The following is a 25,975-nucleotide window of genomic DNA, read 5'->3' as shown; positions in this document are numbered from 1 at the left end:
GCCAAAGGGGAGCCAGTGGGCTGTATCATGACCCAGAGAATTTTCTGACCTGTACGGCGACACATCCACGCCATACATTTCAAAGCACTCTTCACCACTTTTAACAGTCATGGCTTTCCCCAAAGAATCCTGACAACTGTAGTTTGTTCAGGCTGCTGACCTCACAGAGCTACAATTTCCAGCACACTTAACAAACCATAGTTCCCAGGATTCTCCATGACTGTTAAAGTGGTGTAAGAGTGCTTTAATTGTATGGTGTGGATGTGACAATAGATTGAAAGATTACCTGGCAATGCTTTGATGCTTGGTTCTCAAGCAGTCTCTTCCACTGCATTGGCTCCTTTCTGGGTTTCTGAATATTAGGTAATAAGGCCCCAATTTCTGTCTCTCACAGGGAAAACATCATTCTCCCCGATTCTATCACCACCTGGGAGATCCAAGCTGTTAGCATGTCTCCTGCAAAAGGTGAGCTGAGCATTGATGTATTTCTTGGGCCAAACTGCCGGAATCTCTCGTTCAAGACCTTCTGGCACATTAAATACACATGTATCTCTTACAAACTTTAATAGATCACTTTTCCTTCCATTTACCCCTCAACCCCTCAGCCTATTCATTGATGTTCCCATTAACACACCCAACTCATTCTGCCATCTCATTATAAACCCACAATTTTTATTATTTAATTTAATAATTTGTATACCATTTTTCAAGACGTCTTTTCAAAGCAGTTCATAATTGCATATCGATGTACAATCAGTACTCTTTAAAAAACCTTATAAAAGAGCAAAACAATGGTTGCTTCCTGGCAACCTGTTTATTAATTATTCATCCTGCATCAAAGCAATTGTTATCCCACACTTTCCAGCACATTTTTCCATTGCTTTCCTTATTGCAAAAAAGTACACTATTTTGAGAAAGTGGGTTTGTGGCTGAAAACCTCTAAATCAACTTTAATTGCACAAGCTGAATTTGCTGGTAAAGGATTGAATCCAACCCCAAAATAGCAACAGTCTGGAAGCACCCAATATTACGAGCCCAAAAGCTAGAATTATGTCAGCAAAATATAAAAATTATTCAAATCATGCCCAAACAGTTCTGGATGGGGTTGCACTCCCCTTGAAGGAGCAGGTCCGCAGTTTGGGAGTCCTCCTGGATCCTGCCCTGCTGCTTGAATATCAGGTGGCTGCAGTAGGCAGGAGTGCTTTTGGCCAACTCAAACTGGTCTACCAGCTGCGTCCGTTCCTGAAGGCAGTTGACTTGGCCACAGTGACACATGCATTGGTGACATTGAGGTTTGATTACTGTAACACACTGTATGTGGGGCTGCCTTTGAAAAAGTTCGGAAATTGCAGTTGGTTCAAAATGCAGCAGCCAGAATGTTAACTGGAGCACAGCGCAGGGAGCATATCACCCCTGTGCTTTATCGACTCCTCTGGCTCCCAGTTTGTTTCCAGGCCCAATTCAAAGTGCTGTTTCTGACCTTTAAAGCCCTAAACGGCCTTGGACCAATGTACCCGAAGGACCGCTTACGCCCATATGTGCCTGCCCGGGATTTAAGATCATCTGCCTCTGGTCTCCTCTGCGTGCCTGGAGTGAAAAATGTTAGATGGACAGGCACGCGAGAGAGAGCTTTTTCAGCTGTGGCCCCCAAGCTTTGGAATACTCTACCCCAAGAAGTTCACTCTGCTCCCTCCCTGTTGGTTTTCCGGAGACTTCTGAAAACGATCTTGTTCCGGAGAGCCTTTGGGAAGGACTGAAGGTAGAGCCTGACACTGATTTTATGCTTTCTGTGTTAAATTTTACCTTTGTAGTCCTTTTAGTATGTGTGTATGTGTGTATATATATATATATATTGTATTTTATGTATTTTAAATTTATATTAATGTTTTTGTGATTTTACTGTTTACAATATTATTATGTACATGTTTGGTTTTATTTTTGTAAGCCGCCCTGAGTGCCCTATTATAGGGTAGAAGGGTGGGATAGAAATATTTTAAATAAATAAATAAACAAACAGTGATTATGTAGCTTAAATCTCAATAATTACTAAAGGCTGTGGTAAACAGATACATCTTTAAAGCCTTCTTAAAGTCCACGGGGGTTGGGGCCAGCCTGATGTCCCATTAAATTGTATTCCACAATTTTGGAGCCACCACCAAAAATGCCCTCTTCCGTGTACTCGGCAGTATTGTCCCCTTGATAGGTGGGCACCTCAGCAGGACTAAAGAAGTGGCATTGCACTAGACACTTCTACTGAGGACTCCAAGCAGGGCTGGCACAAGGCATTATGCTGCCTGAGACAAAAGAGGAAATGGTATCTCCACCACCAAATCAAGCACTGCATACACACTATGCATTTAAAGCACGTGGCTTCCCCCAAAGGATCCTGGGAACTGTAGTTTGTTAAGAGTGCTGGGAATCATAGAACTGTAGAATAGCAGAGTTGGAAGGGGCCTATAAGGCCATCGAGTCCAACCCCCAGTTCAATGCAGGAATCCAGCTTAAAGCATACCCGACAGGTTGCTGTCCAGCTACCTCTTGAATGCCTCCAGTGTTGGAGAGTCCACCACCTCCCTAGGTAATTGGTTCCATTATTGTACCGCTCCAACAGTTAGAAAGTTTTTCCTGGTGTTCAGTTGAAATGGTAGCTCTCTCAGGGCTAAACTATAGTTTCCAGGATTCTTGGTGGAGGGTGATGTGCTTTAAATGTATGATGTGTGCACAGTCAAGATGTGCAGTACCCAAGGCCTTTTATGAACCACGCTTTCATAAAAATATAACAAGGAGGTGTACAACATAAAAACCTACTACTTCAATAATGACATCAATAAAAAGACATATCAATAAACTAGTTGGTAAAAAAAGTCAAGTCCGAAAGCCTGTTTGAACACCCCAAATCAGATGTTTGAGGCATGTGCCTGTGTCACAGCATGCTTTATAGCAGGGACATGTGGCACAGTCAACAGATCTTTATCCAGCAGTGAATGGAACATGATCATATGGCTGGCAACTAATGGTAGACAAATAGGGGTTGTGCTACTGAGTTCTGTGGCTAGAGTGAGTCACCTTTATCTGTGCCAGGGTCTTGCCAGCCAAAGGACAGCTTTTTGGTTTAGTAGTGGAAGCTGAGGACTATGTTGTCATCCTAATAGTTTCTTAGATCCATGTGTCCCCCATGAATATGCAAACACGAAACAGCATTCCTTCCATTTATCCAGCTGCCCATCTTTCTCCCTTTCCCATCTTCCTTCATTGGTGCTCGTTCATTCTCCTACTCTCAGGGATCTGCGTCTCAGAACCTATTCGAATTAGAGTCTTCCAAGATTTCCACATCTCTCTCAGGCTGCCGTACTCAGTGAAACGGTTTGAACAGATAGAGCTGCGCCCAGTTCTCTACAACTACCTTCCCGATCCCATCACTGTAAGCAAATCTTTTGCAATCTTGTCCCCCTTTGGATGTCTCTGCACAGTTCCTGCATTTGTGCAGGTCCTCGTCTCTGTTGGGAAAGAGCAGAGGAATCTATGTTGGCTTTAGGAATGGAAGGATCTGTCAGTTTCAGGTCTCTCCGTTTCTCATTTTCCCAATTTTAATTTCAGTTCTCCGTATTTCTGCAGCAGTTTAGGATTTTTTAAAAAATCCTCATGAAAATTCCTTCGCATTTGGGCATGAATTTCTCCTAATAAATACATTTTATATGTAGTTTTTACTAAAGTACTCATTTTTTCAAGTAATTTCTTCTGATATAATGCATTTTTATGTTGTTTTCACGAATATATTCATTTTTATGCACACTTCCCCTTAATATATCCGTCTTTCTATACATTGGTTGGTTGGAGAACTGCATCACAACATTCAGATTCATGTGAATTTTGAAGAATGGCTGTGATTCAGTTCTCACAGATGTGCAAAGCACAGATTTGATAGATTCACTTTCACGTGCGAACAGAGTCAAAATTCTCTCCTTTCCCTAGTTGGCCTCCTGATATTTTCTAAGATACAACTCAAAGTTCTTAATCTACAATGCCCTCAGCAGCCTCCTTCCCTGTGTTCCATCATGTTCTCTAAGGCTGGAGACCAATCATTGTAACAGATTTAAAGGTAGGTTTAGAGGGGGAGGGCTGTAGTTCAGTGGTAGAACAGCTGCCTTGAATGCAGAAGGTCCCAGGTCCAATCCCTGGCATCTCTGATAGGGCTGGGAATATCCCCTATCTGAAAACCCTAGAGAGCTACTGCCAATCAGTGTAGACTATACTGAGATAGATGGACCAATGTCCTGACTCTGTATGCTGCCCTGGGCTCCTACTGGGAGGAAGAGCAGGTTATCAATCAATCAATCAATCAATCAATCAATCAATCAATCAATCAATCAATCAATCTAAGGCAGCTTCCTATGCTTCATTTCCCATAATCTACACCAGGTGTGGGGAACCTTTGGCCCTCCACATGTTGCAGCAAGCGTGGCCAATGGCCAGGGATGATGGGAGTTGTTGTTCAGCAACATCTGAAGGTCCAAAGGTTCCCCACACCTGGTATGCAACAACAAGGATTGGGAACCTGGTGCCCTCCAGGTGGTGGTTGGACTACAATTCCCATCATCATTGGCATATTGGCCATGCGATGGGGCTGATGGCAGTTGGAGTCCAAAAACTTCAGGAGAGCCAGAGGTTTTCCTCCCCTGGTGCACCTTTCTTTTGTCCGACGGTTGCCTCTGGACAAACAGGCATTGCAGGTTTTTGAAACAATAGCTAAACCTGCAAATGTTGTTGAGCAGGCGTGAAAGCAAGAGATGCATACACTTGATGACAGTGATCCTTCTTTCAAATTATCTGCAAAAATTACCTGAAAAGAAGAAAAAAGGCATCTACCTCTTAAGCCAATTAAAGATTGCAGTCATAAATTAAATTAAAATTTAAAAATAATAAAATCTTGGTGCCTATTTGCTCTCTCTTTCGCCCTCCATTTAGGCCTCAGTATATCTGGAGCCCACTGAGGGCCTCTGCTCTCCAGCAACTGTAGGCCCAGCACGGAAGCAGCAGGTGGAAGTGCCTGGAAACTCCGCTGTTCCTGTCCCTTTCGTTTTGGTTCCTATGGGAGCGGCCGACATCCCCATTACTGTCGTTGCCCATGGCGGCTGGATGGGGGGAGACAAGGTTTCCAAAAAACTACGGGTTGAGGTAAGCGTTTTTCCATCACAGTGAATATTTTTCCATTGCCAAGTTGAGCACTCTTGCCGCTAGCCCTAAAGCAGGGATGAGGAACCTTTGGCCTTCCAGGTGTTCTTGGACTCCAACTCCCATCAGCCCCAGCCAGATTGGCCAATGGCCAGGGATGATGGGAGCTGTAGTTCAACAACATCTGAAGGGCCAAAGGTTCCCCACCCCTGCCCTAAAGCCAGACCTGTAGTTGATGTAGGAATTAACATGAGGAGTCCATGCAAGAGTCCGAGAAACATCGTATTTTAGAATAGAAAGGGACCTTCAGGGTAATCTAGTCCAACTCACTCCAGTGCAGAAATGTTAACAGCTGTAGCAGGGATGGAGGAAACTGATTAGGCCTGGCACAGAGCCACATTTAATCCACAAGGCTGTTTTCCCCAAACCATGCCCACCTCCCCACACCTGTCAGGTGTGATGTTAGTGGAAATGTGGTTGCCACGGTGCTTCAGATTGTTCTTTGGCTCTGACACATAGTGCCGATGAGGGGGGGGGGAAGCCGGTACATATTACTGGGGCCCGGTGGTCTGGAAGGGGCCCCGGGGCCTGACCATGTTACATATATTTTTGTGTGTCTTGATAGTATAATTATTTGTTGATTGTTTTTGACATCCATTGTAAAATCAGTGAATTTCAAAGAAAATAATAATGATATAAAAGATTAAAGTTTAAAGATTTTTAGCCGGTCCGCCCTTGCTGGAGGGCCTGAAAATTTTTTTTTTACCAGGGCCCAAACCCTTTCTCGGTGGCCCTGACAACACCAAGCCTCCCTTGCCAATCAGCTGATTGGCAATCAGGATCTTAGTAGCACAGCTGATCTCAGCAGGCTTCCTTTAAGTGCTGAACAGCTGATCAGCACTTACAGCAAGCCAGCTGGGATCAGCTGCTTTATGGAGTTCTCTCTCAGAAACTCTGCTGATCGGTGCTTACAGGAAACTCACAGAGCTGAGCTTGCTGTTAGCACAAATATCCCTTTGCATCACTGACTTGAACTGATGCTGGAGACGTAATGGATCTCCTTGTCCGCAGTGGAATTTTGTTTTGTTTTGGGTCATTTACAACATTGTGATATCAGATGATTGACAACTGGAAGGACCCACCCAAGTGACAAAATGGCCTGGTCCCCATCCCTGAACTATAGCATCCCTGGAAAATGGCCATCCAGCCTCTATTTAAATATGCCCATTTAAGGAGAGCCCACTGCCTTCTGAATCAGTCTGTTCCCCTGTGAAATTGCTCATATCATTAGGAAATGTCTGCAGTTTCCCCTATTGGTTCTAGTCCTGCCCTCTGGAGCAAGAGGAAACAAGCCTGCTGCATCTTCTAATCTGTGTGATCTACATCTCAGATAACCACATTTGACTATTGATTGCACTTATCTATTTCACAACATAAGCATGTGCCACAGAGACATCATTTCCTGTCTGCTGGATTCAGCTTTTAATATAAATAATTACGTTAGTATCTCACCCTTTCTCTAAGTTGGCACAGGGCAGCGTATGTGGGAGTTGTCCCATTTTATCCCTACCGTGACCCTTTGAAGTCAGTGAGCCTGACAGTGATCAGCAGCACTTGCAAACTCCTGAGCCTTTGCCCATGCAGTTTGCTTTCAAAACATAAGGGGCAAATGGAAATGCTTCACTTGACATCATGGTGATGTCAGGTGATTAACAGGTGAATGGTGCCGCCTACCTGTCAAAGTGGTCCACGGGAATTGGGGGAAGTAATTGGGGGAAGTTTCTGCAACCCTGCGTTAAGATCTTCTAAGGAGTTTTGGGGCTTCAAACCCAGATCTTTCCCACTGAAACTAACCCACTCTCCACTACTGTACCACACTGGCTCTCGGACTGACCCTGACCCTGCACCCATCTCTTCTGTCTCTTCTTTGTTTGCAGAGAGAGGGTGCCGTTCAGTTGGAGGAATACACCATCCCCCTGGATAATCAAGGTAGGGGAGGATGTCAGAGGCAAAAGCAGAACCGAAATGAATTCCTGAGAGCAGGGAGCACAGAACCACTTGGTTGGGCTGTATCCAGTGTAGGGATGGAATAATCTCTCAACTTTGGTTCTCACAGTTTCTCATTTTTCTAATCTTAAATTCCGTTCTCCACATTTCTGCATTAATTTGCTAATTTTTTAAAAAAAATCCTCATCAAAATTCTTCTGCATCTTAGAGCGCATTTCTCCTAATAAATTCATTTTTGTATGCAGTTTTGACTGATGTACACCTTTTTGCAAGCAATTTATCTTAACATAATTAATTTGTGTATGTTATTTTATTTATTTATTTATTACATTTATACCCCGCCTTTCTTTTCATGATAGAAACCCAAGGTGGCTTACATATGGTTCCCAGGCAGTCTCCCATCCAGGCACTGACCAGACCTGACCCTGCTTAGCTTCAGCAGAGTGCTGGCCTCATGTGCCTTCAGACCACAGCCTGGGATCTTGATTTTCACCAATATATTCATTTTGTGCACGCTTTCCCTTAATATATGCTTTTTTGTAGACATTGCTTGGCTGGAGAGGTGCAGATTTTGAAGGATGGCTGTGTTTTGGGTCTTGTGTTGTATCGGAAAGTGCAGATTTGATAAATTAAGCTTTAAATGTGAACTGAAGCAAATTTCTTCCCCATCCCTAATCCAGTGCTAGTCATGCTCAGAGTAGAGCCATTGAAATGAACAGACATGACTAACTTAGGTCCATTAATTTCAGTGGGTCTACTCTGCGTAGAACTTAATTGGATACAAATCTTAACATTTGAATGTCACCCCCCCCCAATGTTACATGGGTTATTTTCCACATCCCATGTGGTTAGTCAGTGATAAGCATTCTTTAGAAACTCAGAGTCAAAAGACAACAAACCTAAAGAGAGAAGTCAAATCAGGATGGAAGATCCTGTGTCCTGTTGGATTCCCACTGCCATCACCCCTGCCAGCATGTCCAAAGGCTGGGGATTAGGGATGGAAAGATCTGTCAATTTCAGTTCTCTCAGTCCCACTTTTCTAATGTTAAAGTAAGTCCTCTACATTTCTGTAGCAGTCTGCAATTAAAAAAATAAATCCTAATGACAATTCACAATTTTTGTGTGAATTTCTCCAAATAAACACATTTTGCAAGCCATTTCTCATCATGTCATGCCTTTTTGCATGTTATTTTCACTCATATTCATTTTTATGCAAGCTTTCCCCATATATATATATATATATATTCATTTTTGTAAATATTGTTTAGTTGGCACACTGCATCCTAAAATTCTAATAAGTGTGAAAGCATGGCTGGGTTTCAGTTCTCATGTTGTTTTGGAAAGTGAGGATTTGATCAGTTGAAATGCGAACTGAATTGAAATTCTTACCCATCCCTACAGAGGATTAGAGATAGACCAATCTGTCAGTTTATTGTATTTCCAGTTTTAAATGCAGTTCAAATTTCCACAGCAATTTGTATCTTTTTTTTAATCCTCATGAAAATTTGCCAGGATTTTAGTGCTAATATGAGTTTTTAAGGACATTTTCTCCCCTAATATATGCATCAACCTAATATATATCAACCAAAATGAACAAGGGGATGGAGCGACTCCCCTGTGAGGAAAGGTTGCAGCATTCGGGCCTTTTTAGTTTAAAGAAAAGATGAGTCAGAGGCGACATGATAAAGGTGTATAAAATTGTGCATGGCATGGAGCAAGTGGTTAGAGAAAAGCTTTTTTCCTTCTCTCGTAACACTGGAACTTGTGGACATCCAGTGAAGCTGAATGAGGAAGATTCAGGACAGACAAAAGAAAGTACTTTCTTCACTCATCGTATAGTTAAACTATGGAATTCGCTGCCAACTTGGATGGCTTTAAAAGAAGATTAGAGAAATTCATAGAGGATAAGGCTATCAGTGCTACTAGCCATGATGGCTATTGCCCTTCCTCCATAGTCAGAGGCACTATGTTTCTGAATCCCAGTTGTTGGGAATAGCAAGTGGGGAGAATGCTCTTGTGCTCAGGTCCTGTTTGTGGGGTTCCCATTGGGGCATCTGGCTGGCCACTGTGAGAAGAGAATGCCGGACTAGAAGGCTGTTTGGCCTGATCTAGCAGAGCTCTTCGACTTGAAGGCACATAACAACAAAAACAAGCAAGCAGAAACTGATGCACAGTGGGACAAAAAAAGTCTTTTGAGAAGCTGATGGGATCTGGCTTGATGTCAACAGACTCTTCTTATGTTCTTATGTGCTTCAGAGCTCAGCTGTTCCAAGGGAATTTCAAAGAGGCGTCTGGGGAGGGTTGTGCCTGTCTGGTGCTTCTGGCTACAAGAAGGAGCACGGTAATCTTTGCTGGCAGAAAGAGGAGGTTGCAAATCCCAGACTCCTGTGTTCTTTGGAAGGACTGCAAGACCTGTCAACTTGGAACAACAAGGAGCTAATCTTTCACCTTTTTTCTCTGTTTGGGACAGATGGACGGGCTAGATCTGTGGTCATTCAAGGCAATATGCCCTCCAATGCCATTCCTGAGGGAGACTTCAAGATGAGTGTCCGCCTGACAGGTGTGAAAACAGGCCTGGGACCTTGAAAACGAACCTTCCTTTAGCTTTAAAATGTTCTCCTGCTAACTACTAGGGGGTGTTTCCAGACTAGCAGCATGCCTGCCCTTCAGACTTAAGCTGTTTCAGAGTAAGTCGGGGGTGGGGGGATGCTGTGTTTCTCCAAGAGGATTCTCAGCACCCTTAACAAACTAAAAATTCCTAGGTTTCTATGGAAAAAGCAATGACAACTCAACTAGCATAAAAACTAGGAGCTCCAGTCCCAGCGGAGTTTGCAGTCCCAGCAGAGTTTGCAGGCCAGATTACCCATTATGTTTGCAACGTACAGGGGTGTCATTGTCCGGGGTTGTGGGGAAGTTGTACACCCCATTACTTATTTGGGAGCAGGATCCCAGCCAGGTCCCTATGTATGAGCCAATCAGAAGGAAAAGGGAGTGCGTTATCCACTGAGAAGAGTTCTTGTCCTTTTGTGCTGATTGGACCCAATCAGAGTGAAAGGAGGTGAGTAAGCCACTGAGAAGACTCTTCTCAGTAGCTAACACACAGCACCACTTTTCATGCTCCTAGGGAAGTCTGTTAGGAGAGCAAGGGAAAGCGGAAAAGGCGTGGCTGTGAGGGGGTGGTGGTGTGACTATCATGAAGGGATCCTGTACTTCTGAATTTGCCACTACGCTACTAGCTAAGTAGCTGTTAAGTGTTGGGGAGTGGGGTTTTAAACAAAAATTGTCAGCACAGGGGGCTAGATCAGGACCCCAGTGCATGCGGTATGGGGGCTCCCCTGCCCTCTCTATGTTCCAAAGACATATCAGCCTCCTGTGCCAGCAATTTGTACTGGGCTAGTCGGAGGAGGCCATATTGAAGCAAAGGAGAGGAGAAATTGCCATCATTTTCTCACTAACCCATGCTGTCCACTGAACTGTTGTTTTATCTTGGCCCAGGCTCCGTGCCAGCTGACGTCCTTCAGAGTTCTCTGACGCCAGATGGCCTCTCATCTCTGCTGCGGGTTCCACAGGGATGTGGAGAGCAAACCATGGTCCTGCTGGCCCCCGGGGTCTATGCCATGCAGTACTTGGACAAGACAGAGCAGTGGCTGCACCTGAAACCAGAGAGCAAGGAGAAGGCGCTGGAAAACCTCCGCACAGGTGATTGTGAAGATGCTGGGATGCACAAAGGGGATGCATTGCACTGCATAAACAAAGACCCTCCTCTCCCCCAGCAATGTATGCACTTACATAAAAACAGATTGGCTCAATAGCCCAAAGTAGCAGCAGCACTGATTGGCTGGTGCCTGTGACATCACAAGTCCACCTCTTCATCCCCTGGAGCATTAATCAGCTGAGGATTTCTCAGTTTTGACATTCATTCATTCATTTTTAGGGCTCTCTTCACTTATGCGTGGCCATCACATCATCCTGGCCATTTCCTCCTCTGTTCCCATGTGACAAAAAATAGTGAGGAAATCCCCACTTTTGCAGAGAGAGAGGGAGCAAACTCAAACAAACACCTGATTATGTGAGACACTCTTTCCTTTTGCACTGCAGGCTATGAGCGAATCCTCACTTTCCGGAAGCCGGATGGTTCACATGGAGCTTGGCTCAACCATCCCAGCAGTACCTGGTGAGACTGAACACTGCAAAAGAGTCTGTACGAGAAACAGGATAACGGGGGTGGGGGGATGTTCTGAGTGCAAATCTCAGGATGCTTCTACTCCAGACTTAGCTTATTCAACATCCATCCTGATTTGCTTGCATAAAGTTTATATGGTGGTTAGACAATGCCTGGTCTTTATTGAGCATTTGTTCTGGTTTGCTTACTGGATGGTTATATGACAATGGGCATTCGTCCTGCATTCATCCTGATTGGTTTATGGGGTGTTTGTGTGCCTTCTCATTAGTCATTCATTCATTCCATGCTTTTCAATGCATTTCCCTGTGATTTTCCAAACTGCACAAAGTCCATTTTTTAAAAAGTAGGTTTGTTGCCCTAGTACAACAAAGCCCTTTAATCCACTTCAAACGTGCATGCTTAGAGTTCTGGTATGCGCTCAAATCCCTACCACAAAGTAATGACAATGTGGAGACACCCAGAGAGAAAGAAAGGAGGATAGGATGGATGGGGAAGGATATTAATATTTCAGGACAAGGTGCAAATTGCTACCCCCCTCTTTTAAAAAGCATTCATATTTGTATCACATTGTTAGGTAGGACTCCTGGTGATCTCCCAGCTAGGGGGATGTTCAGGTCCACACGTGTGTAGCTTCAGCAATGCTGTCCCCTCCCCTGCCCCCTTCCGCCTGACTTGTCGGATTTGTTGCACTAGGGCGACAGTGTAATTCTGCAACCTAGGGCCACTCCAGACTGGTGTTTGATCGTGAGTGTATTCTGCAACATGTTATTGACTCAATAATATTGCATTAATGGTGGATTTATTCCTCGTTGTTACTTGTTCTGCAATGATTCCCCATCACTACCACATGATGGCTGTCTGGAGGGGCTATAGCACAACAAAAGCAAGACAAAAATAAACCAGAGCATTTGTGGTATGAAATTTTATGGGATTCCAGCAGGAAGGTGCAGGATATGTGCTGACTGAAGCAGCATGACCACCCTGACTTTTTTGCAGATAGCATTGAAAGTGAGACACGTGTGGCTGCTCCCATGGCCCCTTGAGCACATATCATCATGTGCACGATAAAAAGGTGGGGGGGCCCCCTTAAATTTCTCAGTATGAGCTTGAATCCCTCACACAAAATACCGACAGTCTGGAGGCACCCCAGGTCAGTAAAGTGGAAATAATGTTGCTGTCACTGTGGCCATTTACAATTTCTTGGAAAAATGCCCCCCTTTTAAATATTAGTTGCCCATAAGGGCCTTAAATGCGAATTCCACGCTGTCTCAGCTCCCATGCCTAGTGATTCGCCCGTCCTTCCACTCTCCCTCCTTCCAGGCTGACGGCTTTTGTGGTGAAAGTTTTATCTCTGAGCCGGGAGTACCAGTCGGTGGATGAGGCTAAGATCCGTAAGACGGTGCAGTGGCTGCTGGGAAAGCAACAGCAGGATGGTTCCTTCATAGACCCAAATCCTGTCTATCACCGAGAGATGCAGGTGAGCCTTCTCGGCCAACAATTGCTCCAACCCTCTCTGTCTCCCACTTCCACCTGTGCACCACCCAGTGACTTCCAATGTATGTAGCCAGTGAATCGAGGGCTATTTACTGGTTTTAACCTTGTAAAACTAGTGGTGGGAAACCTTCAGCCCGTGGACCTAATTTGGCCCACAAAGCCATTATGGTCAAGCCACACCCACCTGCCCTACTCTTGACATCATCTGTATGACATCAGGTGTGTGCAGGTTTCGCGACTCAGGCGAAAGCAGGTTTGCAGATACCACAGATCAGCTCATTGCCGGGACCACAGAGCATCGTGCATGGCTGTACGCAAGGGGCTTGCCTAGTGCCATTCCCGACTCTTCGCAAGTCCCAACAACCAGCTCATCATCAGAGTTTGCATAGAGCAGTGCGCAGCACTTTGAAGCCCTGACAATCAGCTGAACCTTGGTTCTTGCATCCACACAGTTTAATTTCACACCAGAAGGAGCACTGGTAGTTGTCCCCATGTCGCAGAGGCCTGACTGGAGATGCTGTGGGATTGAACCTGGGACCTTCTGCACGCAAAGCAGATGCTCTACCTGCTGAGCCACGGCCCTTCCCTCTGTTGTTGTTGGACTGACCCAGATTTATTCATCTATCAGCCATGCACTCTCTTGTTTTTCCTCCCCAGGGTGGTGTTGGCGGCCTTCACGGGGGTGTCTCACTCACGGCGTTCGTCACCATTGCGCTTCAGCAGGCCTTGGCTGTATATGGAGGAGAGGAGTCTGATCCAGCAAAGCAAATAGAAAAGGGGGAGCAGCTGAGTCAAGTGGTACGAAGCAAGGGATGGCGGACAGGGTGGGGGTTGGGGGGAGTATGTGCACACCTTTGAAATTCAGCAACCACATTTCAGTAATGGAGGGCCATTCAATATTTTGGGCATAGAATGCAGCATGCTGAGAATCTCAGCTTTCAGCTTTTATTCATCAAGTTTCTATCCCTTATGACTGATCCAGGTAGCAAGTGGTTACATTTTACGGTAATGGCATCTGTAAGTAAAGATGTTAAAAGCTTGATGAACGTGGCTGCGTACCTGATTTTAATAACATGACAGCTGGTGTGGCATAACGGCTAAGAGCGCTGGTTGTTAGCCTGGAAATCCCCGATTTAGACTTCTTGAATGCAGCATCCTGTTCTCGCAGTGGCCAACCAGTTGCCTCTGGGAAGCCCACAGGACCCGAGTGCAATAGCATCTCCCAATGTTATTTATTTATTATTTATTTATTATTTGATTTATATCCTGCCATTCCTCCCAGTAGGAGCCCAGGACGGCAAGCAAAAGCACTAAAAGCACTTTAAAGCATCATAAAAACAGACTTTAAAATATATTAAAACAAAACATCTTAAAAAAAATTTTTTTTAAAAAGCTTTAAAAACATCTTTAAAAAGAAAAGGTTTAAAAACATATTAAAAAGCAATTCCGACACAGAAGCAGACTGGGATAAGGTCTCTACTTAAAAGGCTTGTTGAAAGAGGAAGGTCTTCAGTAGGCGCCAAAAAGATAACAGAGATGGCGCTTGTCTAATATTTAAGGGGAGGGAATTCCAAAGGGTAGGTGCCACTACACTAATGGCCCGCTTCCTATGTTGTGCGGAATGGACCTCGTGATAAGATGGTATCTGCAGGAGGCCCTCACCTGCAGAGCGCAGTGATTGACTGGGCATATAAGGGGTAAGACTGTCTTTCAGGTATCCTGGTCCCAAGCTGTACTGTATAGGGCTTTGTACGCCAAAACCAGAACCTTAAACTTAGTCCGGTAGCTAATAGGTAGCCAGTGCAATTCTTTCAGCAACAGTGTGGCATGTTGGTGATACCCTGCCCCAGTGAGCAGTCTCGCTGCCACATTTTGCACCAGCTGCAGCTTCCAGACCAACCTCAAGGGTAGCCCCAAATTGAGTGCATTAGAGTAATCCAGTCTAGAGGTTACCAGTGCATGGACAACAGTGGTCAGGCTATCCCGGTCCAATTGTGATTCCCAGCAACTGGTACTCAGAGGCATACTTTTAGGAATTGACCTCTGCAGCAAAATCTGGTCCACAATTCAGCAGCAGCACCAGAGGCAAGCCTATAACATCGGGCTTCAGTTAGATAAGGCCATGTTGTTCCTGAGTGGTGGGCCATCAGGTCAACTCTTGACGGGGTGGCACCCAAGGCAGTCAACCCTTTTGGGTCACTACAAGGACATTACCCTATCTCCTTGGGACCTTAGGGTGAAGGGCAGGAAAAACCCAAATAATAATAACACTGCTTCTGACAATAGAGGTGGACTTTAACCGTCATGGCTAGTAGCCACTGATGCTTCACAGTCCATCTATCTATGATATATGGATAATAACAACCATGAGCTGGTGCTAGAAGGCTGAAGTCAGCAAAGAACAGAAGCTTGTTTTTCTGATATCCTATCAGGGTCATTCCTTTTTGTTGTTATGTACCTTCAAGTCGATTACGACTTATGGTGACCCTATGAATCAGCGACCTCCAAGAGCATCTGTCATGAACCACCCTGCTCAGATCTTGTAAGTTCAGGTCTGTGTCTTCCTTTATGGAATCAATCCATCTCTTGTTTGGCCTTCCTCTTTTTCTACTCCCTGCTGTTTTTCCAAGCGTTATTATCTTTTCTAGTGAATCATGTCTTCTCATTATGTGTCCAAAGTATGACAACCTCAGTTTCATCATTTTAGCTTCTAGTGATAGTTCTGGTTTAATTTGCTCTACACATAATTATTTGTCTTTTTCGGGGGAGGCAAATAGAGGCAATCACCCTAGGCCCTGTTCTTTTGGGGGCTAGTGGCAATAGCCACCACTGGCAGCCCTGCTGCCTGTGCAGCAAGGCTCTCCACCTCTTCCCTTCCTACAGTAAGGGAGGGAGAAGGTGAAAGCAGAGAGCCTCACTGCTCTGGTTGCTGCAAAAGCAACTATCTTATTCAGGTAGATCTTTGAAACATGAATTTCTTTTTTCTGATCAGGTTTTATTGATGCTTATATTGGTGTTGCTGTAATTCTGTAACTGATACCGCCTTCCTGTATTATTATGAAAAGTGTGGTCTATAAATATTTAAATAAATAACATATTTTTAAAAAAATTTGGAAACATAGTAAAATTGAGAATTTATGGAATCAGTCATCAAACAAATAACTAGGCATGAGATTCCAAAGCACCTGTTAAATATATTATTTATTTAGAGCACTGCATTGAAAAGATGGATATTGAAATGGTCACTATTCTGGTAACAGCAGCCAGAATGTCATTCTCAACTTACTGGGAAAAAAAGAGTTTCCCTTCCCTTGTCAGAGTCATCTTTCAGGCTTTGGCATAGCAAATATATATATATATCCACTTATTATGTTAGAGCAAGAGAAAACAAATAAAATGAAAACAAATTTGTTGAAAAATGGGCAACTTTTATCCTATTTTGGAATGAGAAAGTAGGGAATGATATATAGCCATATTCATTACTTATATTGATTTAAAGATAAGAATACGTGAATATATAACTTTTTTCCTTATATATATTTATATTTATTGTCTTTTTTTGTAATAAATGTATGTAATAATAAAAAGTACAGTAAAATAAAATAAATAAAAATGTAAATATTTCCGTCTTCTTCTCTCCCAGGAACAGTCCCTGGCTCGAGCAACTGCCTTCCTCGCTCGCTCACTAGACAATCGTTCCCTGGGCCCTTACCCTGTCGCCATCACCAGTTATGCCCTCTCGCTTGCTTCTAATGACAAGTCAGCCATTGCAGATTCTGATGCCCGCCTGAGGAGTCTCGCGACACAGGATAAAAGTACTCCCTCTTAATCGTCATTAACTTTTGACATTTCTGATTCTGAGGTTATAACTCTTAAAAGAAACTCCTTTACTCTCCCCATGCAAAGGCAGGGCTTAATAATAAGCCCATTCCTTATGTGAGGTTTTGAGGATAGATCTACATGTGCAGCAGAATGAGGGCCTTACTACAGAATATTGGGTGGTATCCAGCAAAGTAGGTCTGTTAGTGTGAGGACATTTGACTGCACATCAGAATTTTCCCTCTCTCTCCTCTTCCCATCCGCCCCCTAAATCTGTTCTAGGGCTTTCTCCAACCCTCCAGAGCAGATTTAGAGATTTTATTTATTTATTTAACAAAATGTATACAACCTCTTGAATGTAAAGATCTTTAAGCGGTTTACAAAAAAACCTTAAGATTATAAATAAAACAGTTAAAAATAAGTAATTAGAAACATTTTTAAAGAAATGAAAACAGCTACTATCTAAAAAAAATTAAACCAGATCATCATCTGTGTGTCTGGATAGGCTTGCCTAAATAAAAAAGTTTTAAATAGGTACCAAAAGGAATACAGCGAAGGCACCTGCCTTATGTTATGTCAATAGGCAGGGAGTTCCAAAGAGCAGGTGCTACCACACTAAAAGAACCAGTGTGGAATGAATGTTATGCTTACAAGTGTGAAATGAGTATTATGTGGCACCTGCAACAGCACTGGTTCTTCAGAGTGAAGTGCTCAAGTGGGCACATATGGTGTTCTCACAGGTAAACTGGTCCCAAGCTGTTAAGGGCTGTATATACCAATAGTAACACCTGAAGCCCAGTAACACATTGGCAACCAGTGCAGATTCCTACCCAAAGGTGTTATATGCTGACAGGGCCTCACCCCAGTCAGCAATCTGGCTGTAGCATTCTGCACTAATTGCTGCTTCTGGGTCAAGGGCAAGGGAAGCCCCTAATCCAGTCTTAAAGGGATGGTGTGGGGGAGGAGGTGAGGGAGAGGAAGTTTGCACAAGTGGAAATCCTTGCACTGGTGCAGCTGCTTTGTTGAGTACCTCCTGTGGTATCCAATTTCATAAATTGGCCCTGAGCGTGGATGAATGTATGCTGACTGGTGAAGGAGTGCAGAAGGAATGTTGTTGGCCACAGTGTGGGATGAGAGCCCATGATAACGGTGTGCCTAAGGTCCATCTGGGTGACAGTGAGGGTGGGAGTGTCTGTGCTGCTACTCCAAGTGAGAGATGGGGTGGAACCCATGGATGTTTGAGGACTGAGACTTGGATCCAAACTATTGAATACCGGTGCATCGCCTGGAAGATGGCGATGGTTTGTATAAAATTCGCTTAGCTTATTTGTGTTGTTTAATACAATATTGAATGGATTGATTTTTTGCTGTTGACATTATGATCGGGTGGCATTCAGCTAACATTTTGTGCTAGTGCAAGGATTCGCACTAGTGCAATGTGATTCCCCCCTCTCCTTCCCCTGCACCATCCCCAAATCTGCTCTGCAGGGTTGGGGGAACTCCCAGAACAGATTTGGAGGGAACAGAGAGAGAGAGGGAACGATTGTTTGGGGAGAAATCCTTGAGCTGATGAAACACTTCCTTAGCGCTACATTAAATGCAACCCCTTATTTCTAATTGTTTCTTTTTTATTGTTATAGTTAATGTGCTATGTTGCAGAGCTTGGAAAAGTTACTTTTTTGAACTACAACTCCCATCAGCCCAATCCAGTGGACATGCTGGCTGGGGCTGATGGGAGTTGTAGTTCAAAAAAAGTAACTTTTCCAAGCTCTGGTTGTGAGTCACTTTGGGCACAATATTGTGGGACAGTGGCACATAAATAAACATGATGATGATTGGGTCATCCACTGGCTCAGCTGCAGCCTCACTTCCTTAGGAGACTGTAGTCCTGTACACACTTACTCTGGAGTATGTCCTGCTGAACCCAGTGAGCCTTACATCCAAGTAAAGAGGCACAGGATTGCACTGCATGGTGGTTCCCGCTCAGTACTTGCCAAAGGCTCTTCATCAGTCCTGATTCTGAAAGAACCCCAAGGGTTCAGTTCTGCCATCTATGCATATGCAATTTAAGATACGCAGATTTTATGCAGAGGGCCTCTGCCCTGGGTCCTTTCAAGTGCCTAGCAATATAAACTGAAACAAGTAACACAACAGATCTGGTTCTGACCTTTGGGGCTGAAGAGAACAGATCTTTACCCCTTTGAAACTGATGGGGAAGGGGGATTGCTCAGAGGTACCTGAAGAGTTTCCTTCACAAGAACAGCTTGGAGTGGGGGTGGTTGGAATTCGGATTAGGAAAATGGTGTACAGGAGGGATGAGGAAACTGTGGCCCTCCAGATGTTGATGGACTCCAGCTCCCATCAGCCCCAACCAGCATGGCCAATGGTCAGGGATGACTGGAGTTGTAGTCAAGAAATATCTGGCGCAGCAGTCTTTAACCCTTTCAGACCCAGACCCACCTTTAACCAAACATGAATTTTTGGAAACCCATTTCTTAAACCATGTATTTTGTATGGCAGTAGTACTCCTGTTGAGGCCACATTAGATCAGGTTGTGATCCCATAGTGGGTACTGACCCAGCAGTTAAAGACCAATTATCAAGTTCACAGATAGCCAACATGGTGCCCTCCAGATGCTGTTGGACTCCCAACTCTCATCAGCACCAGTCAGAATGTCCAATGGTCAGGGCTGATAGGAGTTGTAATCCGCCAAAATCTGGAGGGCACCATGTTGGCTATCCCTGATATAGACAGCCACATGTTCCCCATCCCTGGCTGGTGTAGAGGGAAGGGTTATGTCTCTGTTCCTCTAGCACCATGATCTGAATTAGGTGCCACCATGGCTGCTATTCATTTAGGGTTGTATGTAATATAGCGCTAAGTTAAATGTGGCGTTGGAGGAGAGCTTTGTGCATACCATGGACTGTGAAAAAGACAAATAATTGGGTGTTAGAACAAATTAAACCAGAACTGTCACTAGAAGCTAAAATGATGAAACTGAGATTATCATACTTTGGACACATAATGAGAAGACATGATTCACTAGAAAAGACAATAACGCTGGGAAAAACAGAAGGGAGTAGAAAAAGAGGAAGGCCAAACAAGAGATGGATTGACTCCATAAAGGAAGCCACAGACTTGAATTTACAAGATCTGAACAGGGTGGTTCATGACAGATGCTATTGGAGGTCACTGTTTCATAGGGTCGCCATAAGTCCTAGGCACATAACAACAACAACAACAAGCAGTATCCTTATGTTGCTGTCGAAATGTTGTTGTCCAAGGGAAAATATAAGTACATTATCAAAGATTGTTGTGCAACAGATTGCACAACACAAATCAGCTGTTGTACAAAACAAATTGGCTGTTGCATAACAAGAATCAGCTATTTTACAGCTGTTGCCTTAAGTGTCTTTGTTGCACAGCCTTGATCTCCTGCATCATATCTGCTTTGCCTGTGTACATTTTGTTCCCTCTTGTGCTTTTTCCAGACAACACAGTGATGTTCTGGGAAGTGAGGGAGCAGGACCGGCTGCAGGAGGAGAAGAAAGCTGACCGGGTGCCGCCAGCTTCAGCCATCTCGGTGGAGGCCACGGGCTATGGACTTCTCCACTTGTTGAAGCAAAATGACATCACAACAGCTGGCAAAGTTGCTCGGTGGCTGACAGAGCAGAGGAACTATGGGGGAGGCTTCAAATCAACGCAGGTATCATCTGCCACGGGGGCACTTTTGCAAACTGGAGAAACAGTTGGTGGCTACCTACTTGGATGGCTTTAAAAAGGGGATTAGAATTTGTCTACCAATTGCTACTAGCCACAGCGGCTATATCCTGCCTCCATTGTTGTTGTTGGGGGTTGCAGGTGGGGAGAGTGCTGTTGCACTCATGCCCTGCTTGTGGGCTTCCCAGATGAGGCATCTGATTGGCTACGGAGAGAACAGGATGCTGGACCAGACACCATAGCAGTGGCAGTAAAAACGAGGGGATAGCAAGACTAGGCTCACCAAGACTGAGCAGACTGCCACCTTTGTGCTGGCCGGTTGTAGAAGGTTAAGGGACAGTGTGCCTGAAGCTGTGGTAGAAAGAGGGAAGGTGTGTTTGGACTAGAGATGGATAAATCCGCCAATTTCAGTTTTTAATTTTTCCATTCATAAGATCAGCTTGTCACACTTCCTCATTAGTTTACAATTTTTGAAAAAATAAATTAAAAGTCCTCATGAAAATTCATGAGTGTTTTAGTACACATTTCTCATACACATTTCTTTTTGCAATTTTGCCTATTATGCACATTTTGGGGGTTGGAGAACTGCGTTGCAAAATGTGGAGAAGTGCAAATTTCAAAGGGTAGCTGCGTTTGCATTCACCTATTGTTTTGGGAAGTGAGAATTCAGTAGATTCTAAGGGCATGTTAGAATTCTGCCCAGTGCGGGTTTGGTGCCAAATTGTCTATTAATTTGTTTATTCGCTATTGTCGCAGATTGGATTTTTATGTAGTGATTTTCTGTGGCTATTTTCAGAAACTTTTTTAAAAAAATGTCTAAAATATTGATATTAATATTCATATTTTTATTGACATTTCCTTTAAAATATTGATAATAATATCAATATTTTTCTGAGGGGAAAAAATGGATTGGTAAAAGCAGTAGCTTGCAGATTCAGAAAGAACTCGAATCAATACCAGCCTGTTAGGTGGACAGAATGCTTTCGAACCGGCACCAGCCAACAGATTCCATGCCTAGTAGATTCATATGAAAATATGAACTGAACCAAATGCCTCCATCCCTAGTTCAGATTGCATGGTGCAAATGTGGCCCCTTCACAGAGGACCACGGTGAGCAGTGTGGGTCACAGTCAGCACACCTGCACCATGTGGTTTGGGCCTAGAGCACTTCCCTGTTCTTTGTCCTCACCGTTCCCCTCTCTCTCTCTTTATGTCAGGGTGGGGGGAAGGCCAATACAGGCTGTACCTCCACCTCAAACTCTTGGCAACTGGCCCAACTCCTTCCTTCTTCTCTCCTGGGTTTTCTTTTCAGGACACGGTGGTGGCGTTAGAAGCTCTCTCATGTTATTGGATCAGCTCCTTCAATGAGGAGGATAACGAACTGAAAGTGACCCTCACTGTCCCTGGGAAAAATGTCCCAATGATTTTTTCATTTGGGAAGTCTAACGATCCGGTTCAGGAAGAACTGCAGGTAAGGATGGGTGAGGAATTCCACAAAACTCTGATTCCAAATCGAACACTCGCCTGGTCCGATGCAGGTGGATCATGACCCAGATCAGATCATGGGCCTATTTCAGAATCCACAGCCTTGCAGATCTCTTTACGAGGCCGTCTGAGGGCTTCAGCTCTGCCTCTCTTCCTGTCTTCGTATAGATAACACAATATTATTTGGTCTGGTCATTCATTTCTTCTTGTTTTTATGTTGTCTTCAGTTTGCCTTGGGAAGTAACATCAATGTAAACGTGGAAGGGAAAGGAAAAGGGACTCTGACTGTGAGTATCTGCATTGGGGATGTAAGAAGCCATCACTGTCTGTTCCACCATATGCAGGATTGTTTCCATTTCATTGCAGTTCCTGTGTAATTTATTCATCTCACTGTCTGCTGAGGCAAAATTACGTAACTTATATAATTTACATAATTAATTGTGTAACTTACATTGTCATTACATTATTCCACCCCATTCATTTCAATACAAAGGAGACGTAATGGAAATGGGGGAAAGTGTAGACAACGACGTATTGTTTGCACACTGAAATAAGCAACAGTGTTGAATACCGATTGTATTTGATGGATTCATTTCCGTTCTGGGCATGGGAAGAACAAGCAAACACTGGCAATTTCTGCTCCCATTTCTATCTTTGTCCGAATATTCTGACATCCCTAATCTTCATATATATATATATATATATATATATATATTTAAAAGTAAGTTATTGCTTCTCTCTCTTATTTGTATGAGTTCAGGGACCCTTTCTTTGGATACAGAGAGGCCTATATAGAACATCTGCCTCCTATGCAGAAGGTCCCGGGTTCAATCCCCAATGGCATCTCCAGGTAGGGTTGGGAGTGCCCCTTGCCTGAAACCCTGGAGAGCCACTGCCAGTCAGAATAGACAATACTGAGCTGGATGGACCAGTGGTCTGCCTCAATGTGAGTGGTTTTATTTTATAGAACTTACATACCACTTGAATGTAAAGACATCTGAGCGGTTTTCAAAAAACAATTATAAATAAAACAGTGATAAATAAGCAATTAAAACATATTTAAATCAATTAAACTACTAAAAAGATTACTAAGGCAGCTTCCTGTATTCTTCCTATTTATTTATTTATTGCCATTTCTGTGCCACCCCTTCATCCTTTCATGATCCAAGGGTAGGCTACAAGGGAGGAGAAATCCTCCAATGAGAGCAATGCAATGATTTTTAAAAACACCATTAAAATGTAACGACAATACAGTAGAACAGCAGGCAGCAGCGATCAATTTAGAATTTATATTAAATCATATTATATTAGTTCCCCCCCCCCCCGGAAAGAGAGGGCTTCCTTCTCCACATGTTCCTCACACCAGACTGACAGGATAGGGTAGGCTGAAAGAGAGTGGCTATTCCACAGTCAGGCCCAGCAGACTTTATGGCTGAGCAAGGATTTGAAACTTGGTATCTCCAATCCCAAGTTCAGCACCTTTTCCACTACTACCATTGGAGGCTGGTCCGTGAGGGCAAATGGGGCACTGCCCCACTAGCCTCCTTCTCCTTTCAGCCAGTCCCCCCAGAGCTTGGAAAAGTTACTTTTTTAAACTACAACTCCCATCAGCTCCAGCCAGCATGGCCACTGGATTGGGCTGATGGGAGTTGTAGTTCAAAAAAGTAACTTTTCCAAGCTCTGCTCCTACCTGCCTACTTACAACCAGGACAGGGGATGTCACTGCCTGTCACCTTCCTCGTTCTTAGGGTGCATCACCTATGGAAATGATGGTGGTGTTGCAGGTGAGGAGTTTTAAAGTTGGGAGGAAATCTTGTGTTCTCTTTCTGTGTCCTGCAGGTCCTGAAGCAATTCCATGTCTTGGCTGTGCAGAACACCTCTTGCCAAACCCTCGGGCTACAGGTGGAAGTGAGCGGCTCTGTTCGACGCGAGCGTAAGTTGAGTTTCCAGCTTCCAGTTCTGTGATTCTGTGGTTGGGATGGATGGATCACTCTATATTCAGTCTGTGACTGTGTCAGATTCATTCATTCATTAGTCCATTTCATCTAGTTTCTGCATCAATCTGCAACTATTTTTTTAAAATGCTTGAAAATTCCCATTATAGTTACACATTTTTTAAAAAAGTATTAATTTAGATATTTGTACAAGCCACAGGGCAGCTTACAACAAAATCAAATAAGCTAAAAAGAATACATAAAATCTATACAATAACACAATCCTTAAAAATAAAACACAGCAACTCATAACAAATCACTACATTTTTGTACCCATGTTACCCTAAACTCCAATTTTTGTATTTATTTTAACATAAAGTATATATTATGTCTGCACTTTCGCCTAAGATTCATACTTTTTATGTATTGCAGTAATTTTTCTCAGCCATGAACTGTATTTTGGAAATGTGAACATCTTAATAATATTTGCATTCTGATCTATATTAGCCCAGGAATTGTGAATCAGATCAGTTCACTTAAAATGGGGACTTAATTAAATCCTGGAACGTTTTACTCGACACATCTTTGAAACATGGCATTGATGTTTTTGATCGCTATAAGCAAGACTTTGTCTGCTTTGTGATTGTCCCTTAGTTGCAGGTGGGATTCAATTGCATATCGCCAGATCCAGGCTTCTCAATTCAAGCGGATTTGGCATTCTCACGCAACAAGCCTGTTGTTCTCCCAAAGTTGAAGGACTTGGTGTCAGTCACATTTGTAGTTCTTTCTTTGTATTAAAGTTATAGATACATCAAAAGCAGTGTGCCTCATTAACCTAACTACGCTTTCTAGGAACTTTAGCCCTGAACTACCACTGACTAAGCATGTCTTCGCAGCTCTCAGACCTTGACTCAGCAACTGGGCCCCTCCCTTGAGTAACTTAAGTAGGCTTGAATCGCACGTGCGCAAATGAAGGCTCTTCCTCAGCTCCGTCTGTTGAACTTCCTGCTTCTGACACCTCTGAGTGCAGGGCGAAGGTGGTATGATCTCAGCTTCCTCCTCCAATGGAGGGGGACTATCTGCCAGTTTAGGTGTGAGAAGCTGTGGGGCACTTGGCTGGGAAATGCCTGGTGGGCAAGGCTGAGCCTCTGGGGGCGGCGTGCACAGTTGAAGAGCATCCAATCGGCCAGGTGGTGCTTCTACAGGGGGGTCAGGAGCTGAGGGGGCTGAGCTATCAAAGACGGGGGATGGGACATCCCTGCTGCTTGCCCCCTCTCTGGGTTCCCAGTCCAGGTCCTCATCCTCTGTTTTGTCCTCCTCTATCCGCCCCCTCCCAGCATGGTTCACAACCCCTGTTTCTAAAAGCAATCTGACATTCTGAGGCATGGAAAGTGAAATTCTGTGACCTGCATGCATTCATGCAAAGATTTGCATCTGGCTATTTAAGTTAGCATAGCTTAGGACCAAACTATAAGCAACATTATTATTTTTAAATATCATCCTTAATGCCTGCTATTTTTTAGTTTAAAGCAAAAGCAAGAGCATGGTGCCCCGATCTGACACCACCTTCCTGAGCTGGATAGGGGCCCTGTCATAAATCTACTCCACTGCTATTTTACCTCTAAAGGTGTGCGACCAAAGTTTGGGGAATCTGAGAGGTGCACAGTGAACTTGGGCAAGCACTTCTGACTTTTTTGAAAAATACTTTATTATTGAACAAACTCCCTCACAAACATTAAGATCTATAAAGGAAACCAAGTCCTGAATAAAGTCCTGAGTCCTCTTCTTCCTGCTGCTGCATCTCTTCGCTTCTGCAGGGCCCTCTTGTTGCCTGGGTTAAACTGGATGAAGATGTAGCTTCCCAGATACATGCGTTGCAGGTTGTCACATCCCCCGCTCCTCACAGCCATTCTGTCCTACGCTGGCTCTGGCTCTCCCTATATCCTGCTTAGATTTTATTTATTTTATTTTATTTATTTTCATTTCTAGACGCCCATAGCTAATAGCTCTCTGGGCGGTGTACAAAACTTCTCAGGAGGTTGCTGGGGAAAAGGGGAATTGGTGAAAATCAGCTCCCCACCCCTTCCGCTCACAGGGGCATCCTGTGAGTAAAGTTTTGCTCACAGGAACTTGCGATGCAAGGTTATTGGAAAGCCTTGGG

At 43.9% G+C, this 25,975-nt stretch overlaps 1 protein-coding gene across 1 annotated transcript in view; it reads left to right on the top strand.

The window, feature by feature from the left end:
• The window catches only part of LOC133381070 (complement C4-like), an 87,866-nt gene that overhangs the window by 44,373 nt on the left and 17,518 nt on the right, over window positions 1-25,975 (top strand). The window contains exons 20-33 of the mRNA XM_061619550.1: window positions 395-465; window positions 3,282-3,421; window positions 4,966-5,175; window positions 7,110-7,161; window positions 9,650-9,739; window positions 10,675-10,878; window positions 11,278-11,353; window positions 12,683-12,839; window positions 13,514-13,654; window positions 16,500-16,671; window positions 20,167-20,381; window positions 21,708-21,866; window positions 22,108-22,167; window positions 23,720-23,813. Of these exons, the coding sequence (XP_061475534.1) occupies window positions 395-465; window positions 3,282-3,421; window positions 4,966-5,175; window positions 7,110-7,161; window positions 9,650-9,739; window positions 10,675-10,878; window positions 11,278-11,353; window positions 12,683-12,839; window positions 13,514-13,654; window positions 16,500-16,671; window positions 20,167-20,381; window positions 21,708-21,866; window positions 22,108-22,167; window positions 23,720-23,813 (1,841 nt within the window). The remainder of the gene's footprint in view (window positions 1-394; window positions 466-3,281; window positions 3,422-4,965; window positions 5,176-7,109; window positions 7,162-9,649; window positions 9,740-10,674; window positions 10,879-11,277; window positions 11,354-12,682; window positions 12,840-13,513; window positions 13,655-16,499; window positions 16,672-20,166; window positions 20,382-21,707; window positions 21,867-22,107; window positions 22,168-23,719; window positions 23,814-25,975) is intronic.

Source organism: Rhineura floridana, chromosome 3, assembly GCF_030035675.1.
Source record: "Rhineura floridana isolate rRhiFlo1 chromosome 3, rRhiFlo1.hap2, whole genome shotgun sequence".
NCBI lineage: Eukaryota > Metazoa > Chordata > Lepidosauria > Squamata > Rhineuridae > Rhineura > Rhineura floridana.
The sequence above is the reverse complement of the archived record's forward strand: the minus strand, read 5'-3'. Positions and strand labels throughout refer to the sequence as shown.